Consider the following 19,693-nt stretch of genomic DNA (forward strand, 5'->3'; position numbering starts at 1 on the left):
GTTGGGTTGAAAACGGACAAACCCAGGAATTGGGTTGTTTTAACCCAGCGGTTGGGTTAAATGTTACCTGGGTTAAATGCCTAACCTGCTGGGTAGTTTTATTTAACTCAACTATTGTTTAAAAATTACTGTATTGCTTGCTTTAAATTAACCCAAAATATGTTGGAAATTATGTATTAAAATGTTTAATGAATAAAAATTAAACAATAAACATTTATTAAATTGCTTATTAATAAATGTTCTCCTTTCAATTATTGTTGCCTCTATTAATAATGTGTCTGATTTTTAATTTCCAACCTATTTTGGGTTAATTTTAAGCCAGCCATATAGTCATTTTTAAACAATAGTTTTGTTAAATAAAACTGTCCAGCAGGTTGGGCAAACATTTAACCCAACCGCTGGGTTTGTCCGTTTTCAACCCAACTTGGGTTGTTTTTAACCTAGCATTTTTTAACCCATCCTTCAAGGCATGCATAATTCTCACTATAAATATTGAAACTGCATGAACCGCGCTGCACATCTAGGCACTGAATCCGGGTAATATCTGGGAAAAGTTGCTTTTCATTTAACGTTCCTCTATTTTAGGCCTTCTATCATTCTTTGTCCTCAAACACTCATTCTTTCCTTCTAACGATCTTCCATCCTTCACTCTCTCAGTGTCTGTCAGATCTGATCTGGAGCAGGGCCGGAGAGAAGAGAAAAAGAGAAAGAGAGAAAAAGAGAGAGAGAGTCCTGAGAGAGTTACGTTTCCTGCCTGCCGAGTCTGCTCACACAACCTCTCTTTGTTTTACTGGGCTTTTTTTCCCTCGTTTTTTCATCCCCCTCCACCATGAAAAAACACACAGCAGCCAGGAGGAGAAGAGGGGTCACAAACCGATGGGGAGAACAGAGAAAGACAGAGAGAGAGATGGAGAGCAGACGGTACACATCATCGGAATTTGCAAAGAAAACAGCGGTGGTGGCCGTCGCTACTGTCTGATAGAGCCGAGGAACTCAAGCACTGATGGATACGACCACCAGATCTTCTCAAATACGGAAGAGCAGCGAGGCCCGTATTCCTAATTCAATCACAACAGAACTCGACTGCGAAACAAGAGACAGACGTGCATCTGGGATATGGATAGAACGGATCGGATGCTTTTTAAAATGTCTCCTGTCCTGATTCTGGGGCCATAAATTTTGATTTGCTTCACTGTCACTAATGTGTGCGTTAGGATGGTCTGCTATTCTCCCCTTTAAATAAAAGGGAATGCATTATATATCACGAGGCCTACTAGCCAGTCTCAAGCAAGTTGTGTTGTTAGTGTGCTGTGCTGTGTTTGGGTGTGGCGTCTCCTCAAGAGACCAGGCTGCTGCTCTCCTAGTCAAAACAAGATTCTCGCCCAGCCAGCCGTCTAGACTGGCTCAGTTTATATTGAAATAAAAAAAAAAATAATAAAAAAAGTTCAAGGTATATGGGCATTTTTAACCAAAACCAATGTCTATAGTGAGATTGTACTTTTTGTCCAAGAGGCTGTTTATACAGGACGCACTCGTGCATTCAAAACAGTGCAAAAGAATGTGGTGTGACTTATAGGCTCTGTTCTGAAATCTGGTGAGTTGCCCTGCTGAAGTGGAACCTCATAAGTGAGCGATTAAAGCAGCTATTTAGGGAGCAACTCTGAGTCGTGGAGCTAACACTGCAATAAGAAAAATGAATATAAAACAAACAATAGCACAAAACACGAAATAACACAAAAAATAAAACAAAATATAGGGCAAAATAATCCATCCATCCATCCATCCATCCAAACACCCATCCATCCATCCATCCATCCATCCATCCATCCATCCATCCATCCATCCATCCAAACACCCATTCATCCATCCATCCATCCATCCATCCATCCATCCATCCAAACACCCATCCATCCATTTATCCATCCATCCAAACACCCATCCACCCATCCATCCATCCATACACCCATCCATCCATCCATCCATCCATCCATCCAAACACCCATCCATCCATTTATCCATCCATCCAAACACCCATCCACCCATCCATCCATCCATACACCCATCCATCCATCCATCCATCCATCCATCTAAACACCCATCCATCCATCCATCCATCCATACACCCATCCATACACCCACCCATTCACCCACCCATTCACCCATCCATCCATCCATCCAAACACCCACCCACCCAAACATCCATCCATCCATCCATCCATCCATCCAAACACCCACCCATCCATCCATCCATCCATCCAAACACCCATCCATCCATTTATCCATCCATCCAAACACCCATCCATCCATCCATCCGTCCATCCATCCAAACACCCACCCATCCATCCATCCATCCAAACACCCATCCACCCATCCATCCATCCAAACACCCATCCATCCATCCATCCATCCATCCAAACACCCACCCACCCAAACATCCATCCATCCATCCATCCATCCATCCATCCATCCATCCATCCAAACACCCATCCACCCATCCATCCATCCAAACACCCATCCATCCATCCATCCAAACACCCACCCATCCATCCATCCAAACACCCATCCATCCATTTATCCATCCATCCAAACACCCATCCATCCATCCATCCATCCATACACCCACCCATTCACCCACCCATTCACCCATCCATCCATCCATCCATCCATCCATCCATCCATCCAAACACCCACCCACCCAAACACCCATCCATCCATCCATCCAAACACCCACCCACCCATCCGTCTATCCATCCGTCCATCCATCCACCCACCCATCCATCCATCCACCCATCCATCCACCCATCCATCCACCCACCCACCCATCCATCCATCCATCCATCCATCCATCCATCCATCCATCCAAAAGGTGAACATTTATAAAAATTAAAATTATTAAAATTATTAATAAATGTTCCTTTATTAGACATATTAATAAATGTTAATTTCCAACATATGTTGGGTTCATTTTAAGCAAGCAATAGAGTAATTTCTAATCAATAGTTGAGTTAAAATAAAACTACCCAGCAGGTTAGGTCAAACATTTAACCCATATTATATATAGAGCCATTTAGGATACTAAACAGAAGATCAGTTGTTACGATCAGTATAATATGGTATTTATTGTTCTAAATGGAGTATTAATCTGTATTAATCTTTAACTACCCATGAGAAACTGACCTGGAATAAATGGCCTAAGATGAAAGGGAATGTGAAAATAAATCCAGCTCATAAGTCTTGTTATCAAAAGTTCAATCTCCTGCTGATAAACGGCCACCTGTTAAATGACCACTTTTTTTGTTATTTTTTTTTTTTTTTTTATGAGTTTTAGCATTTTTATGCCATTGATTAGATCACTAACTAAAGTAAATTTCAGTATTTAAGCATTATACCAAGGATGCTCAAGAAGTTTTCTCATGAAACAGTCTGTCCATCACACCATATGCACTTAGTGCTCTAATATGATTGACAGCTGTGAGAAGAGGGTCAAAGGTCTTACAGCCTTCTCAGCATTATCTTATCTTCAAGCTCACTGTACTAATGACCCTAATATGTGTCTGTTGGCTTGTAGTACAGAACAGGTGGTCTGACTTCTGGCTTTTATCAGGACAGCCGGTCCTCTGGTCTTGCCCAGATAGCACTATACTCTCAGGAGCTCATGACTATCATTGTTATTGCAGCCTTGTGCTTTCTCAAGTGGGAATGGCCAAAGTGGTCCGTTCTCCAGAGAGACTGTCAAACATTTACTTAAATGGTTTATGGAAACCGATTTCCTTGATGAGTTTGAGAGGCTGATTTAATTTGGATGTGTATCTTGTGTTATCATCGGAAAGTACACAAGTAAATTACGTAAATGAGTCACAGCAATCGTTGTCTATCATCTCTGTGGTCATGTGAGTCTGACAATCAACCGCACATGAACCATCTAAAATCCAACAACGTGGATTTATATATATATATATATATACATACACAGGTGCTGGTCATATAATTAGAATATCATCAAAAAGTTGATTTATTTCACTAATTCCATTCAAAAAGTGAAACTTGTATATTATATTCATTCATTACACACAGACTGATATATTTCAAATGTTTATTTCTTTTAATTTTGATGATTATAACTGACAACTAAGGAAAATCCCAAATTCAGTATCTCAGAAAATTAGAATATTACTTAAGACCAATACAAAGAAAGGATTTTTAGAAATCTTGGCCAACTGAAAAGTATGAACATGAAAAGTATGAGCATGTACAGCACTCAATACTTAGTTGGGGCTCCTTTTGCCTGAATTACTGCAGCAATGCGGCGTGGCATGGATTCGATCAGTCTGTGGCACTGCTCAGGTGTTATAAGAGCCCAGGTTGCTCTGATAGTGGCCTTCAGCTCTTCTGCATTGTTGGGTCTGGCATATCGCATCTTCCTCTTCACAATACCCCATAGATTTTCTATGGGGTTAAGGTCAGGTGAGTTTGCTGGCCAATTAAGAACTGGGATACCATGGTCCTTAAACCAGGTACTGGTAGCTTTGGCACTGTGTGCAGGTGCCAAGTCCTGTTGGAAAATGAAATCTGCATCTCCATAAAGTTGGTCAGCAGCAGGAAGCATGAAGTGCTCTAAAACTTCCTGGTATACGACTGCGTTGACCTTGGACCTCAGAAAACACAGTGGACCAACACCAGCAGATGACATGGCACCCCAAACCATCACTGACTGTGGAAACTTTACACTGGACCTCAAGCAACGTGGATTGTGTGCCTCTTCTCTCTTCCTCCAGACTCTGGGACCCTGATTTCCAAAGGAAATGCAAAATTTACTTTCATCAGAGAACATAACTTTGGACCACTCAGCAGCAGTCCAGTTCTTTTTGTCTTTAGCCCAGGCGAGACGCTTCTGACGCTCTCTGTTGTTCAAGAGTGGCTTGACACAAGGAATGCGACAGCTGAAACCCATGTCTTGCATACGTCTGTGCGTAGTGGTTCTTGAAGCACTGACTCCAGCTGCAGTCCACTCTTTGTGAATCTCCCCCACATTCTTGAATGGGTTTTGTTTCACAATCCTCTCCAGGGTGCGGTTATCCCTATTGCTTGTACACTTTTTTCTACCACATCTTTTCCTTCCCTTCGCCTCTCTATTAATGTTCTTGGACACAGAGCTCTGTGAACAGCCAGCCTCTTTTGCAATGACCTTTTGTGTCTTGCCCTCCTTGTGCAAGGTGTCAATGGTCGTCTTTTGGACAACTGTCAAGTCAGCAGTCTTCCCCATGATTGTGTAGCCTACAGAACTAGACTGAGAGACCATTTAAAGGCCTTTGCAGGTGTTTTGAGTTAATTAGCTGATTAGAGTGTGGCACCAGGTGTCTTCAATATTGAACCTTTTCACAATATTCTAATTTTCTGAGATACTGAATTTGGGATTTTCCTTAGTTGTCAGTTATAATCATCAAAATTAAAAGAAATAAACATTTGAAATATATCAGTCTGTGTGTAATGAATGAATATAATATACAAGTTTCTGTATATTGGAATGGAATTAGTGAAATAAATCAACTTTTTGATGATATTGTAATTATATGACCAGCACCTGTGTATATATATATATATATATATATATATATATATATATATATATTATATATACACATTATATATTATATATTACAATTTTCAAAAACATCTGACTGTCTGATTTTAAATCAATGCAACTTCAATTACCACAGGCAACAAGTCATTTTGAAGCTGATTTTGATAATATAGTAGACTAAAAAATGTCATTGCACTGTATTTATGATGTAAAACACCTTTTCAATGCTATAAATCAGTTTAGCTCACGTCCTCATGTACAATACGCCCCTAAATCACTGTTATTGTGGCACACGTGTCTTCCATTAACACAATTTGTAGACGTTTCCGTCCAGTTCTGCTGTATTGTTCACAGGGACACCTGTCTCTACCCTTTCTCTGTCTCTCTCTCTTTCCTGCAGGTTTAGTCCAGCGTGGCACGTGGCTTTTGTCTTGCTAATTGTCTCTCTGCTCTGAGAGCCCTCTGCTGTCCATGTTCAGGTGGAAATTGAATGCTTGATGCTTTTTATTTGCACCACACAAAGACAGCACCTGCCGGGCGCCTCGCCTCGGCCTGGAGCCCTGCTCTGATCCACATGGAGAGAGGGGACAGGGGCCAACTAAACACTCTGTAATGCCATTGTTTTGATGAAATGATAAGACTCACTTCCTCATGTCATATCCATATGCATTGTTCACCTAATGTGCCTTTTGTGCCTCAGAATTAGTAACCCGTGGATGGTACCATAAGGATTTCAAGTGAAAATAGTATTATTGCAAATGTATACGCAGAACACATGAAAATTATTGTTGGAGCAGGACAAAGAGTTATTTTAAGGATAATCAGTGAGACATACCATCTTTGGCAGCCAAGCGAGGAGACTGGTCAGTATGAGATGGTGTGTTGTATGATATTGATGAGCTGCCTAAAACACACAAAACAAAAATAGATGTTAGAATGATAAAGATTTTGTAGTAATAAATTCAGTGAGGTTAAAAATCAATATAGATTCTCTGACAAGACCTAAAAAAAAATTGCTTTATGTAATTACATCTGTAATATGTTTAACATAAATTATGTAATAGTATAATATTAGTGCTGTCAAACTTATTACAAAATAATCGTGATTAATTGCAAACTAATTGCAAAAGTTCGTAAATACATGTGTGTAATCGTGATTAATTGCATCTAAAATAAAAGTGTGTGTGTGTGTATATATATATATATATTAGACGCAAGTAATCGTGATTACTGATTACTGATTTTTGACCTCACTGAATTTAATAATAATTCAATATTTAAGAATATAATAGGCCTATATGTTTATTTGTATTATTATATTATGTTATTATATGATAATATTATATAATATATGTTATATATAGTGCTGTGAAATCAATTAATCACGTTTCATGAAAGTTTGTAAATACATAATATGTGTGTAATATGTGTGTAATTGTGATTAATTGCATCTAAAATAAAAGTTTATACACACACACACACACACAAACTTTTATTTAAGACAATTAATTGCGATTTCACACATATTACACACATTATGTTGATTTGACAGCACTAAATATAATATATATTATATAATATTATCATATAATAACATAATATAATAATATAAAAAAAAACTTCTATGCCTATTATATTCTTAAATATTGAATTATTATTAAATTTAGTGAGGTTAAAAATCAGGCAATAGAACAAAATCAAATACACTTACATTCAATATAAATTCTTTGAAAAGATTTTAAATGTAGCTTTATATAATTTATCTTATTTTAATGTTTAATATAAAATTAAATATATAGGATATGTTACATCATGAAAATATATTATAAACAATTTAATAAGATAAATTATTATATAATAATAAATTATTAATCAATTCAGTCAGGTTAAAAATCAGCCAACAGAACAAAATCAAATGTACTTCAACATACATTCTCTGAAAAGACTTATATAATATTACAAAATGATAATACAATTTTATAAAATTTTATTTATGTTATGCTTTTGCATACATTTTTGGCCATGAATATTGTACCTATTGGGCTTATATCTTAGTTTTTATATAAAATTAATGTTATTTTCAATTGAGGTGTATAAACATGTAATAACTATGTAATTACATTGTAACAAGCAATCTAAGTGCATATTATATAACAAAGCACTTAATCAAGCATCAAGCATTCATTTCTCTTCACACAAGCTCCTCGGTTTTGTCATTACAATCCAAACACAATCTACACTTTGCACAGAGAGAGGCATTCATGTGCCGTCTGAGAGTGTTTCCAGTGAGCCGTCCCTGAAGCGCTCTCTTAATTTTAGCTGCTTTAACTCATAAATCAGCGCAAAGGAAAACAGAAGGAAAATTGCACTGGCAAAACATGACTCTTCCTATGGATGGAGGGCTGATGGTTATAGCGGTGGGATTTCAGCAGATGCAAAAGGAGGGATTCTTTGTTTTTCTGAATGAAGAACAGGAAGGGGTGATATTTGTCATTTTTCTTTGTTCTTTGATCAGCTCAGAGAAGATAGCAGGGTCTTTTAATATACGTGTGAGTCTGTGTAAGTATGTTTTATGGGGGAGGAGAGCACATTGAACACATATTTTAACCTCCAGGCCCCTGGACCCCCCTAAGCAGTGCTGTTGGGGCCACAGAACAGGGCAGTCTTTGTGTGGGGTGCGATCCCCACATGGCAATCAAACACTGCTGTTCCTATACAAAAATAACCCCCCGAAACCATGAAAGAATCAGACAGAAACTTTTATAAGAAAACGAGCATGAAAAATAAAAACAAACGTTCTGTACTACAACATCTCTGTTCAGCAGCAGCTGAGTTTTACGAGTGCTAATTTTTTTGTGATTCACGTTGTTCCCCTGATGAAAGTCTTTGAGTTCCATCTGTTGCAGTATCCATCCATCCATCCATCCATCCATCTATCCGTCTATCTATCTATCTATCTATCTATATGTGACAGCAGCAGTGCTCAGATCACTGATGTTTGCGTAATCCCGGACTTTTGAGCTGCTTTATAAGTTATGACTCAATGTTCCAGAAACTGCACAGTAGAAATGTAGATCAAGTTCCAGAGATACACAAAATCCCACAACAGTATTTAGGAAGGTGCTGAAACATCCAACATAAGCGATAATCCACCACAAATGGAGGACAGATCAATAAAAGCTTGCGGGAAAGGGAGGAGAGAGAGAGCTAGAGAGAAGTAGAGAGAGAGAATAGGCTGTTCATATGTTTATGGTCTGTGTAAACCATCAACGGTCTCTGAATGTCCCACTCTGAATTATCACTGTGACCACTCTGTCTCGTAACTACAGCCAGACCTGCAGCACTGAATGAAACGACTGCTGCGACACATACATGTGTGTGTGTGTGTGTGTGTGTGTGTGTGTGTGTGTGTGTGTGTGTGTGTGTGTGTGTGTGTGTGTGTGTGAGAGAGAGAGAACCACATATAAGTTCTCTCAAAATAAAAAAAAAAAAAAAAAATGTGTAGTGTGTTCCAAGTACCCAAGTATCTATAAAAAAGACAAATGAAAAAAGTGCCATAAGTGTTAAACAATGATTGAACATTACAATGATGTACAAATTAACCATGTCATATCCTGTCCTCTTTTCAAGTGTCTTTCTCAAACGTATTGCTCATCGTTAGTTCATGTTAGTTAATAACTAATGTTAATTAACTAATGTTAACAAATGAACCTTATTATAAAGTGTTACTACAAATTCAACACATATAAGATGTAAGATCCAGACAGGTGAAACAATACTTTTGTAAGTTGGATTCATAAAGACTTCACTTGTTTCTGAAAGAATGATTCAGTGATAGAGACATTTTTAACTGTAATTTGTGGCATAAGAATGCAATCGATACAGTCGTTATTTAAAGCAACCAGTTACTTTCAAAAGGTGATTTATTTTATTTTGATTTTAATATACATGGGTGAATTGTTGTCATTCAGGAATTAGATCATGTGGGTGATGAAATCAAGAACGCAATCTTTTAAAGATTAATCGTGCAGCTTTGTGCATCTCTCTCTCTCTCTCTCTCTCTCTCTCTGCATTGATATCTGATGTATATGCGTAGCGCGAGGGCTTTTCATTGCTGTAATATTCATAAGATGAGATGTCTCTATTAAAGGATACGCTCCTCGAACTTCACCCACCCATCTATCTATCTATCTATCTATCTATCTATCTATCTATCTATCTATCTATCTATCTATCTATCTATCTGTCTGTCTGTCTGTCTGTCTATCTATCTATCTATCTATCTATCTGTCTATCTATCTATCTATCTGTATGTCTGTCTGTCTGTCAAATTTTGCTTCGGTGTATGAATTTCTTTGAATTCCAATTAATTTTAGATCTACTTCTTTACAATCAAATTCAAATTGCAATTCTGCATCCTGTTTTCTAAATTCAAAGTTTTAAGTAAAATTTAGGAATTGAATTAGAGTTTGAATTAAGAATTCTCAATTCAGTTCTAAATGACACACAAGTCTGCGAGAATATCATGAAATTTTTGAGATATTAAAAAGCAAAACTGATTGCTTCTTTTTAAAAGAAATAATAAAAGATTGTGCTAAACTACTACAATTTCAGCCTTATAATGAGATGATAAGCCTTCTTTTTTAATACAACTACCGGAAGGTTACACTTTTTTACTTTAAGCCCCTAAAATTAAACTAAATAAACTGAATTCAGGAACTGAAAACACATTCATCACAGAAGAGCAGCAATTGATTCAACAAGAGTGTCACTTCAGCCTCGTTCAGACTGTCAGTCCAAATCCGATTATTTGTGTATCCGATTGGAATCTGATCTAAAAATTTTAATGTCCACAATGTGTATCGCAAGTGTTCAGATCCAATTTGTGTGTCCATGGTGCTTTTTCGTTTTCCAGAATATCTGCATTGGTTTCTATGGCAATGACGTTGCGTTCGTAGGTATACGCCAAAAACAACAACAACAACAACCGCAACATGGAGGGGTTTGCAATACAGATGTTGTCTCATTTACATCATGACAATGTGTAGCCGCCGGCGCTGGACTACTGCGTTATGATGAGGCAACGGCAGAAACATATGAGGCTTGTATAAGCGACTTTATTCCATGCTGTCGTCTTCCCCAGTTTCAAAACATGTCTTGGTTATAGCCTATTGCTAATTTCTGCACGTCCAGCACTTTGCAACAACACAGCCTTGTTTCTGCAGTGACTTTCAGCATGTTTCCTATAACAACGTCTGACGTGTACGTTTTACGTTGCGTGAGAAAGTCACATAAACCACGTGAAATCCGATCAGAGCGGTCAGACTGAAACGGATTTCCAGAAATGCGATTTGAATAGGATTCCAAACCACATATGAATGTAGCTCGAAACGGATTTGTAAAAATCGCATTTCATGTGGTTTTTGGCCGTTCAGACTTGCTAACTCTGATCGGATTTCAATCGGATATGCACAAAAATCGGATTTGGACTGACAGTCTGAACGAGGCTTTCTTTTCACATTTTTGTGAGCATAAGTGTTTATTTCTATGCATATATAATCTTACTTCTGGAACCTTTCTAACACACACACACACACACACACACACACACACACACACACACACACACACGCACTCACGCACACACCTTTCCAGTCTGTACGGTGTGTAAGTTGAGATAAAGGCAGCAGTTCAGCACCGCTCCCCTCCTGCAATGAAATTCCAACAAATTCTCAAATTGCAGCCAAATTGAAAGCACATTGGTGAGTGGGCGGCAATCGCTAATAAAATCTGAATAACTGACCAACTGCAAAGCCAAAACAAAACCTCCTACAGACATCAGCACCATTGAGCTTCAGCATCACCAAACATATTCACCAGCTCTGCATCTTCATCTAGTTATGATGCATGTGCGTGTGTGTGTTTGTGTACTGTATGAGTCAGCGTTTGCTTGCAGTTTGGCCAGAGGCGGTGCCCGTCCCTGCCCTGCTCCGCTGTGTATAGGCTTAATGACACGGAGGAATGTTAATCAGACTCTATGTAAACACCACAACATGTACACATATGTGTATGAAATGACTACACTACAGACTGTCGCATACGCGGACAGTGGAGACCGGAAAGGATGGGAGGTGTGCGTGTGTTTGCGGATCCAGGCCGAGTGTGTGAGCAGAACCAGAGGGCTTTATTGTGGAGGGCTGTGATTGTGTTTATTTGTGTTACAAGAGGAAAAAGATCATCTTTGGTTTCAAAGGCCCCGGGGCTCAAAAGAAAGCTAAACATATGGTCCTACATACATGTACACACATTCCCACATGTAAACTACATAACACATGCTCCTCTTAAAGGGATAGTTCACCCAAAAATGAACATTCTGTCATCATTTACTCTGTGATGACATGTTGTTATAAATCTGTATATATTTTGAAGAATGTTTCAGCCTTTTATTTATAAAGATGTTTGTAATTTTAATAGTAAAAGACTGTAGAAATGATGTGGTAACAACTTGTTTATTTGTGAACGGTAAGTTCCCTTACTCTACTCATTGACATCTGTAATATATCCAATGAGACATACTGTTAAATGCTTTCGGAAGTGAAAAAGAACAAGCCATCATATAAATTACAGTGAAAAAAAATAAATAAATTGACATTACTTTTTGTGTATTTTTAAAGTAAACTTCTGACAACCACAGCTTACCACGACTATCAGATATTGTTTGAGTTTTTGTTATTTTTCTCTGGAACACAAAATGGGATATTTTTGATATGATTATGTAATAATAATAATAATAATAATTATATATATATATATATATATATATAAATGTATATATATATATATATATATATATATATTCTTTTGTGTGAATATAAATATAAATATCTCCTTTTGTTTATTTATTTATTTTTTTAAAAACAGTTAAAGTCAGTGGGGTCCAATGGGTTGTGTTTTGGACCACTGACTTTGTAAAAATATCACATTTTTTGATCCAGATAGAAGAAAAAAAAAAAAAGTCAAACACGTTTGGAATTAAATGAGGGTTAGTAAATGATGACATAATTTTCATTTTTGGGGTGAACCAACCCTTTAAAGTCACAAACAGGTAAAATGAACCCAAATGTCTTTTGGCGTAGAGTGAGTAGCCTCTGGAAGATGGGACAAGACCATCTCTCTTATTATTATTATTTGATTTTCACTCGGGATGCCTTCCAAGGCAATACAAATGGTGGAGCGGAGGATTACAAACTTTTTCTTCTGTTTCCAAAACACACAGGCTAAATCAAAGAAAGAGCAGAAGGCAGATCCACAATGCCCGGCGCGTAAGCTCTGGCTCAGTCCCGGGGCAATCGTCCCTAATGAAAACTCCAAAACCGAGTTCTCTTAAAAAAACCACCTGACAGCTCGCAGACAGGCCGGGCTCTGCCCTACAACTCACAATGGCTCTCTGTTATACTCCGAGTCTGTATGCAGGCCCACAGCCTGGCCACCAGCACAAAACCGTTGACACCCACGGAATAAAGTTCCCATTACCTCACAGCAGAATCCATTACTATTTTTTAAGGAGGACCGTTTTTAACCACTCAGCCCTGTTGGGACTCCACCCACCTCAGAAGCGAGCTGCTGTCATAATGTTTGGATGGGCCAGCTGCTCTCACCATCCCAACAAATTGCATCTAAATGCAACCCTTCAGAGAAAGCAAAGCTTCTGTTTACCGACACAGTTCTCGTGCAAACAAAGCGACGATCCACGCACAGATGCGGCGTGTCCTCCCGACATTTCGCTTATAGATGGCACTGAAGTATTCAAGTGGATGAGTGGGCTTAGTTTTCGCCAAAGCCACGGGATTCTTGCCAAAACATGCAGGGAAATAACATAAGAAATCCCTTGGAAGAGAAATGGGGCAAGATGCCTCTGTTGTAAATTAGGGATAAACTTTCCCGTGCAACAGTGTGCATGCAAGGGCCTCGCTGGCCAGTCTCCTGAGGCCATGCACCTGGGCTTCATCTCTCTAAGTCTGAGGCCGAAAGCTCTCAGGGGGAGATGCTCTGGATGGGATGGTTGCTGAAATTCATAATCATTGCGCCTCTGCCAAACCAAATGCGTCCAGTAAAAGTCAAGCAGGTGGAGCGAGACAGGAGCTCTCCCTACTAAACCGTTCATGTGGAATAAAAGCAAGCGTAATGTGCAAACTATTAAAACGTAACTTATAAAATATTGTTGTAAACTTGATCTCAGTGTGGTTCGAGGGACGGTGCCACGGCGTGGCAAAAACAATGACAGCAACCATGTGGAATAAACTAGACCACTTTGGCTCCGTCTCTCGCATGGATAGTCATGCATTAAACAGTTACAATTACTTCCAAACATTTTACTGTTGCGGTACAATTAATACAAGCTTTTCGAACTAGTTTGGGAACAATTTATTGGTCAGTTGCTTGGCACCTCATAAATAATCATAAACAAAATATAAACACTGCTCTAAAAAGTCTTTCTCAATGAAATTGCAATTAAGCTGGTTTTGTTTTGAAGTCATTAATGCAATCTGTCATCAAAGATAATCAGACCTAGTGTGAGATTAGTTATTTATCTATGTCTTATGAAACACTCTCAGAAAAAAAAGGTATATATGCTGTCACTGGGGCAGTATTCTTTCAAAAGTACCTTATTTACCCCTAAAGGGTGCATATTAGTACCTTAAAGGTATGTTAGGGACTTTCGCACTGGAGGAACATTTTCATAGTTCCTATAACTATTGGCAGACGTACCTGCTTTCTGGCGTGTTCGCAAGTAGGAACTTGATTGGCCGAAAGCATGCAAAACAACGACACCCGCCATTTTTAAAAAGCTGTGTAAACACACAGTTTATAGTCTACAGTATACATTTACTCCACAAACATGGAAAACAGCAATAGATGGGCCAACGCCGAAGTCTAGGCACTTCTCAACCTTTACACTAAGGAGGAAATCCAACCCGACTTTGAAGGGACCAAGCAAAACATGATTACGTATTTCTGCTCAGCTAGCGTCATTAGGCATCAACCACATGGCAAATGTTATAATACATTTTTCATTTACCATTTACTTCCTTTGATATATTAGATAGGACTATTAAACAGATCGTAAACTAATTAAGACATTCTCAGTGCCATCAAAATAAAAATCAGTGACGGCTTATGTCACTTCAGAGTTCCTACTGCCGGTGCGAATGCAACCAGGAAAATGACCCTGGGGGAATGTTCTTAAGGGAACGCCCCTGGTGGCTAGTTCCTATAACTAAGTTCCTACATCTACCTAGTGAGAAAGCCCCTTTTATTACCTAAAGTGTACATATTAGTACCTTTTGAAACGGTACAACCCTAGTGTACAACATTAAAATTTTATGGTTGAGATATGTTCATCATAAAGCAAGCCATAGAAAACACATTTGTGGGCACAAACCCACTAAGAGAATGGCAGCAAAAGTGAAAGACCCAAACTAGCCAGTCTAAATCGAATACAATAAAGGGGGTGGACTTACTTTCCCTGAGGTAATTGAGATGTGAGAGCAGGACCTCCGTGTTATAACCGCTGGTAAGTCTCAGGAAGTCCTCTTTGCTCATCTTGCAAAGCTCTTTTCCATCTGTGTTGTGGAACATGGCTGTGTCGATCTCCTGAAGACCATACTCTTTAATGGCCCAGTCTAACCATTGCCGCACATGATCTGGAGACCAGAGAGAAGGGTCTGAAATGGCAAACACAAAATAAAGACACAAATTAGCTGGAGACTCAGGGTTTAGATAGCTTACAAGCAGCTTTAATTGGTTTAAGTGTGAAAAAAACAGTCTGATATCACCTCAAACATTTTAAAGTGAATACTAAAGCAGAGAAGAGATCTTTTGTTGTTGAGATCTTTTGTCATTTTCAGAGAATTTAAGTAATAATTTATGCAACATTAGTGGCACCAAACAGAAATGCAAAAATGATGACTGTTCCAAACCTCCAAAGGTCATGCATTATTATTATTTTTTTCTTATTTTCTTCAGATACAGCAATCATTGAGATCATGAGGAAAATCAATCTGAAGAAAACAAGATGATAATAATGGCCACTGCTTGCTTCCTATTACCTAATACTGTTAGAAATGCTAGAACTGAACATTTAATATTCAACTATTTTATTTTAATATCTTATTGGTATTAATGTTGTGCCCCTAATGTAGCATTTTATATGTTGTGTAAACGCTAAAAAATGCTGGGTTAAAAACAACCCAAGTTGGGTTGAAAATGGACAAATCCAGCGATTGGGTTGTTTTGACCCTGCAGTTGGGTTAAATGTTTGCCCAACGTGCTGGGTAGTTTTATTTAACTCAACTATTGTTTAAAAATTACTATATGGCTGGCTTAAAATGAACCCAAAGTATGTTGGAAATTAAAATGTATTAATATGTTTAATGAATAATAATTAAACAATAAACATTCATTAAATTGTTTATTAATAAATGTTCACCTTTTGATTATTATTGTTGCCTTTAGTGATTGTGTGTCTGATTTTTAATTTCCAACCTATTTTGGGTTCATTTTAAGCCAGACATATAGTATTTATAAACAATAGTTGAGTTAAATAAAACTGTCTAGCAGGTTGGTCAAACATTTAACCCAACCGCTGGGTTAAAACAACCCAATCACTGGGTTTGTCCATTTTCAACCCAACTTTGAATTTTTAGAGAGTATGTATGTTGTCATCATGAGACGAACTATGAATACCTGCTGGGACGATGACTCTCCTCTCATTGGTTGTCATGTTTGGGGGCGGAGCACACTTCTCATCCATGTAGCCAGTATAGTTCATCTGAGATGTGTCGGTCCCACCCACCATTTTATTGCATTTACCCACACTACAGTCCACCGGGGACTCTCTGCCAGGGGGAAAGAGAAAGATAAAGGCTACTGCTTACTAATGTTCATCTCAGACAGAACAACTCTCACTAACACAGAATAATGAGGTTTTTGTGCCGCACCTGGATCCATTGATGTGATCATATTCTCGTTTGACATTGACTCGCACAGGCTGGTTGATCCACTCCTGCTGAGGAGGAATAGGGTTGATCTTGTGGGTCTGACCGTAATCCTGTGCGCCGGACGCAGTCATGTCCGTCTTGGGTAAGGGAGCAGCAGCAGCGTATGGAGGCTCAAACAGAGATTGGTCTTCACTCACCACTGACAGCGCCTCCTGGAGGATTGTAGGGCGGAAACTATATCACTGTTTCTCATTAAAGCACACAGCAAATGACAAATGACTTTCAGTTCATCATGTGTAATCAGAATTAAGCAACACAAATTTTTAAATTGTTTCTTGCTGAAGGGCATTGGAACCGCAGATGCTGAGTGCAAATGAAGCAGTGCAATTGATTGCTTACATGTAACCAAATGGCTTGAAGACAGCATTAAACACAGTTTGTAACTATTTTACTTTATTTGACATAAATGTGAAACAGGATGCAGACAAGGACCACTGGGCATTGATGGGATTGTGAAAAGTAGGAATTACATACCAGAATGAAGTCAGGTGTTTGAAGGGGAGGGGTTAAAAAAGAGGGATTTGTGATGTCATGTTTTAGAGGCGGAGCAATCTATTGTGTTTTGATAAGAGATTTTTCTTTCAATAATGTGAACCAATGAATTGTGGACACTAAGATCAGGAATGAGCATTATGAACGTAAACAAGGTAGAAAATTTTGATTTCATGTTGACTTCACAGTTTTATGTATCAGGCGGCATAGAAAAAAAAATTAATAACAACAACAATAATAATAATAATAAAATTCAGCCATTTACTTCAGTTATCACTGTCAAAACTAGTGCTGTTAGATTAATCACATCTAACATAAATTTTGTGTTTACTCTTTACATAATATGTGTATATATTTTATTATATTTATACATAAATATATATATATATATATATATATATATATATAATTAATCATGATATTTTGTACATATTATATTCTGAAAGAGATGCAAATAAAAACTTTATTCACTCCATGTCATCAACTTGTTTCAGAGTAACTGATATCAGTTATAAACAAACACATTACTCAGATTAATATTAACACACATTAACTAAATTCTGAATGTTACTATTAATGCTGAACATCAAACTGGTTTCTTAGCATTTTCTTTACACAAAGCACAAATTCAGTGCATTTTCCTGCCCTCTTTTGATTGACAGGATACATCATCCCTGACTATCGACTGTTTTTAAATTTTATCAGCAATTTTGAAAATTTGCTTTTACTGGCCAATACCAATTATTGGCCAATATATCGGTGCATCCCTAATATACTGTATATATTATATTATTTAAACACAAACTTTTATGTTAGATGCGATTAATCGTGATTAATCGATTTGACAGCACTAGTCAAAACACAATCGTTAAAATGTCATTAAACTTAACATCAACTTTTAAACCTTTTGTTCGAGAAGAATTTCAAAATGTGGCTTTCAATAAGTAAAAGATTTCTTGTTCATGACTCATACGTGAGACAGAACAGAGGCAAGGTCACTTCTACATTTGCTCTCATTGCCGGCGCTCAGCTGGGGTGATGTAGTTTTATTAAAGAAAACAAACGCAGCAGACAGGCTCCTCTGGAGAGAGCCGCGTCTACACGTGCATGTGATCGTCTCCATTCACATTTCAGTCAAACCTTTCTTTCAGTTTTATGAAAACTATCTTGAATCAGTCGCCTAGGTTTCTGGCTGTTACATCAACTACAATCACCTATAAAACTCTTAACATTCACTGAACCTTATACTCAATAAATGTGAAAATTCACCATTAAAAAATCCATTTATACAGACACAAGGCCAAAGACTCTGAAAGATGGGAATCATTGTAGACTTTGAGGGTGATTTTGGAGATTAATGCTTCGATACTGTTTGATAACAAAAGAATGCTTCCTCTTTGGCATGTTTTAATTGAAACAAACATGATCCAAATGTGTGTGTTTCACAATTAATACTCTAATACTTTCATTTACTAGTTAAAAATGAAACATTCACTCTATGGCTAAGGGGATATTGGGACATTCTATCAGCATCTAGTTATTATTTTTTTCCCTCTTTAGTTTTTTGAACTTTGGTGACAGTCGTCATCAATTTGATCAGTGTCCCGCGGACAGTATCGGGGCGACCCACAGCAGCAGGCCAGTGGCATGATAAGTATGACAGAGTTAAGGAATGCCCTCTTGGTGCCAGATAAGGCCAGAGCTGCTATTATGACTGTTACACGTTACTTACACGCAGACATATCAGCCTCCACCATATAATTCATGATTGGCAGTCAGTCTTTCCCAAGATTACAGAGGGTTGTAAAAATAGGAAAATCTAATTCCACACTCACGCTCGTATATACGTACAGACAGGCCTGTCAAAAGGCGAAATTCCTTCATCTCTATGAAATAGAGTGCTAAGCAATGGTCAAGTGCAAGCTTCTTGTGACAGTGAGGTTAAAATACTCACAAAGGTGCCAATTTCCTTGAGCTATAAATTGGCCGTGCCTTCATGGCTCACTTAAACCATCCAGAACCACAGGGTTACACTGGTTCGGTGTTGTAGATTTATGGTGAGGTACACCAACAGCCAATCTCTGAGCATGCATACCGTATATTAGAAATTCTCGCTAAAATTTTCATATGAGAAATTTAACAGCCACAGTCATCATTGCTCGTCCCACAGAAGATGCGTCATTAAGTCGGATGTACAGAGCCCATTAAAAGCGCAGTGCTATTTTATACAGAGGCCATTCCTGTCTTTTGTTTAAGAAGGAAAAGGAAACCTGAGAGGAAACCAGATTGTGTGGAACAGGAAATACCCGTGGATTGAGACCCCCTCCTCATTGTCCACTAAAGTGTACAGTTAAAAATCAATCAAGAGAGATATCAGAGTCAATTTCCAAAGGAATAATACAGTATATATATTCAGGCTACAGTATATGCAATTTTAAAATACTATTAATTGATGATTGTATGTCATGATAATTATGGGTAAAACTTTATATTAGTTGTATTTTATACACTATGTACTTAATTTAAAATCGAAAGGTTATGGTTAGTGTTATGGTTTATC

At 37.9% G+C, this 19,693-nt stretch overlaps 1 protein-coding gene across 5 annotated transcripts in view; it reads right to left on the minus strand.

The window, feature by feature from the left end:
* Positions 1 to 19,693, minus strand: part of fli1 (Fli-1 proto-oncogene, ETS transcription factor) — a 37,005-nt gene that overhangs the window by 8,027 nt on the left and 9,285 nt on the right. For 4 of the 5 annotated variants that reach the window (XM_051870187.1, XM_051870186.1, XM_051870188.1 and 1 more), the window contains 4 exons: positions 16,582 to 16,793; positions 16,328 to 16,479; positions 15,103 to 15,306; positions 6,417 to 6,485 (listed from right to left, as the gene is read on the minus strand). In XM_051870187.1, the coding sequence (XP_051726147.1) occupies positions 6,417 to 6,485; positions 15,103 to 15,306; positions 16,328 to 16,479; positions 16,582 to 16,793 (637 nt within the window). The remainder of the gene's footprint in view (positions 1 to 6,416; positions 6,486 to 15,102; positions 15,307 to 16,327; positions 16,480 to 16,581; positions 16,794 to 19,693) is intronic. The other variant, XM_051870190.1, reaches the window with a different exon arrangement.

The sequence above is a fragment of the Ctenopharyngodon idella genome, chromosome 18 (genome assembly GCF_019924925.1).
Source record: "Ctenopharyngodon idella isolate HZGC_01 chromosome 18, HZGC01, whole genome shotgun sequence".
Taxonomy (NCBI): Eukaryota; Metazoa; Chordata; class Actinopteri; order Cypriniformes; family Xenocyprididae; genus Ctenopharyngodon; species Ctenopharyngodon idella.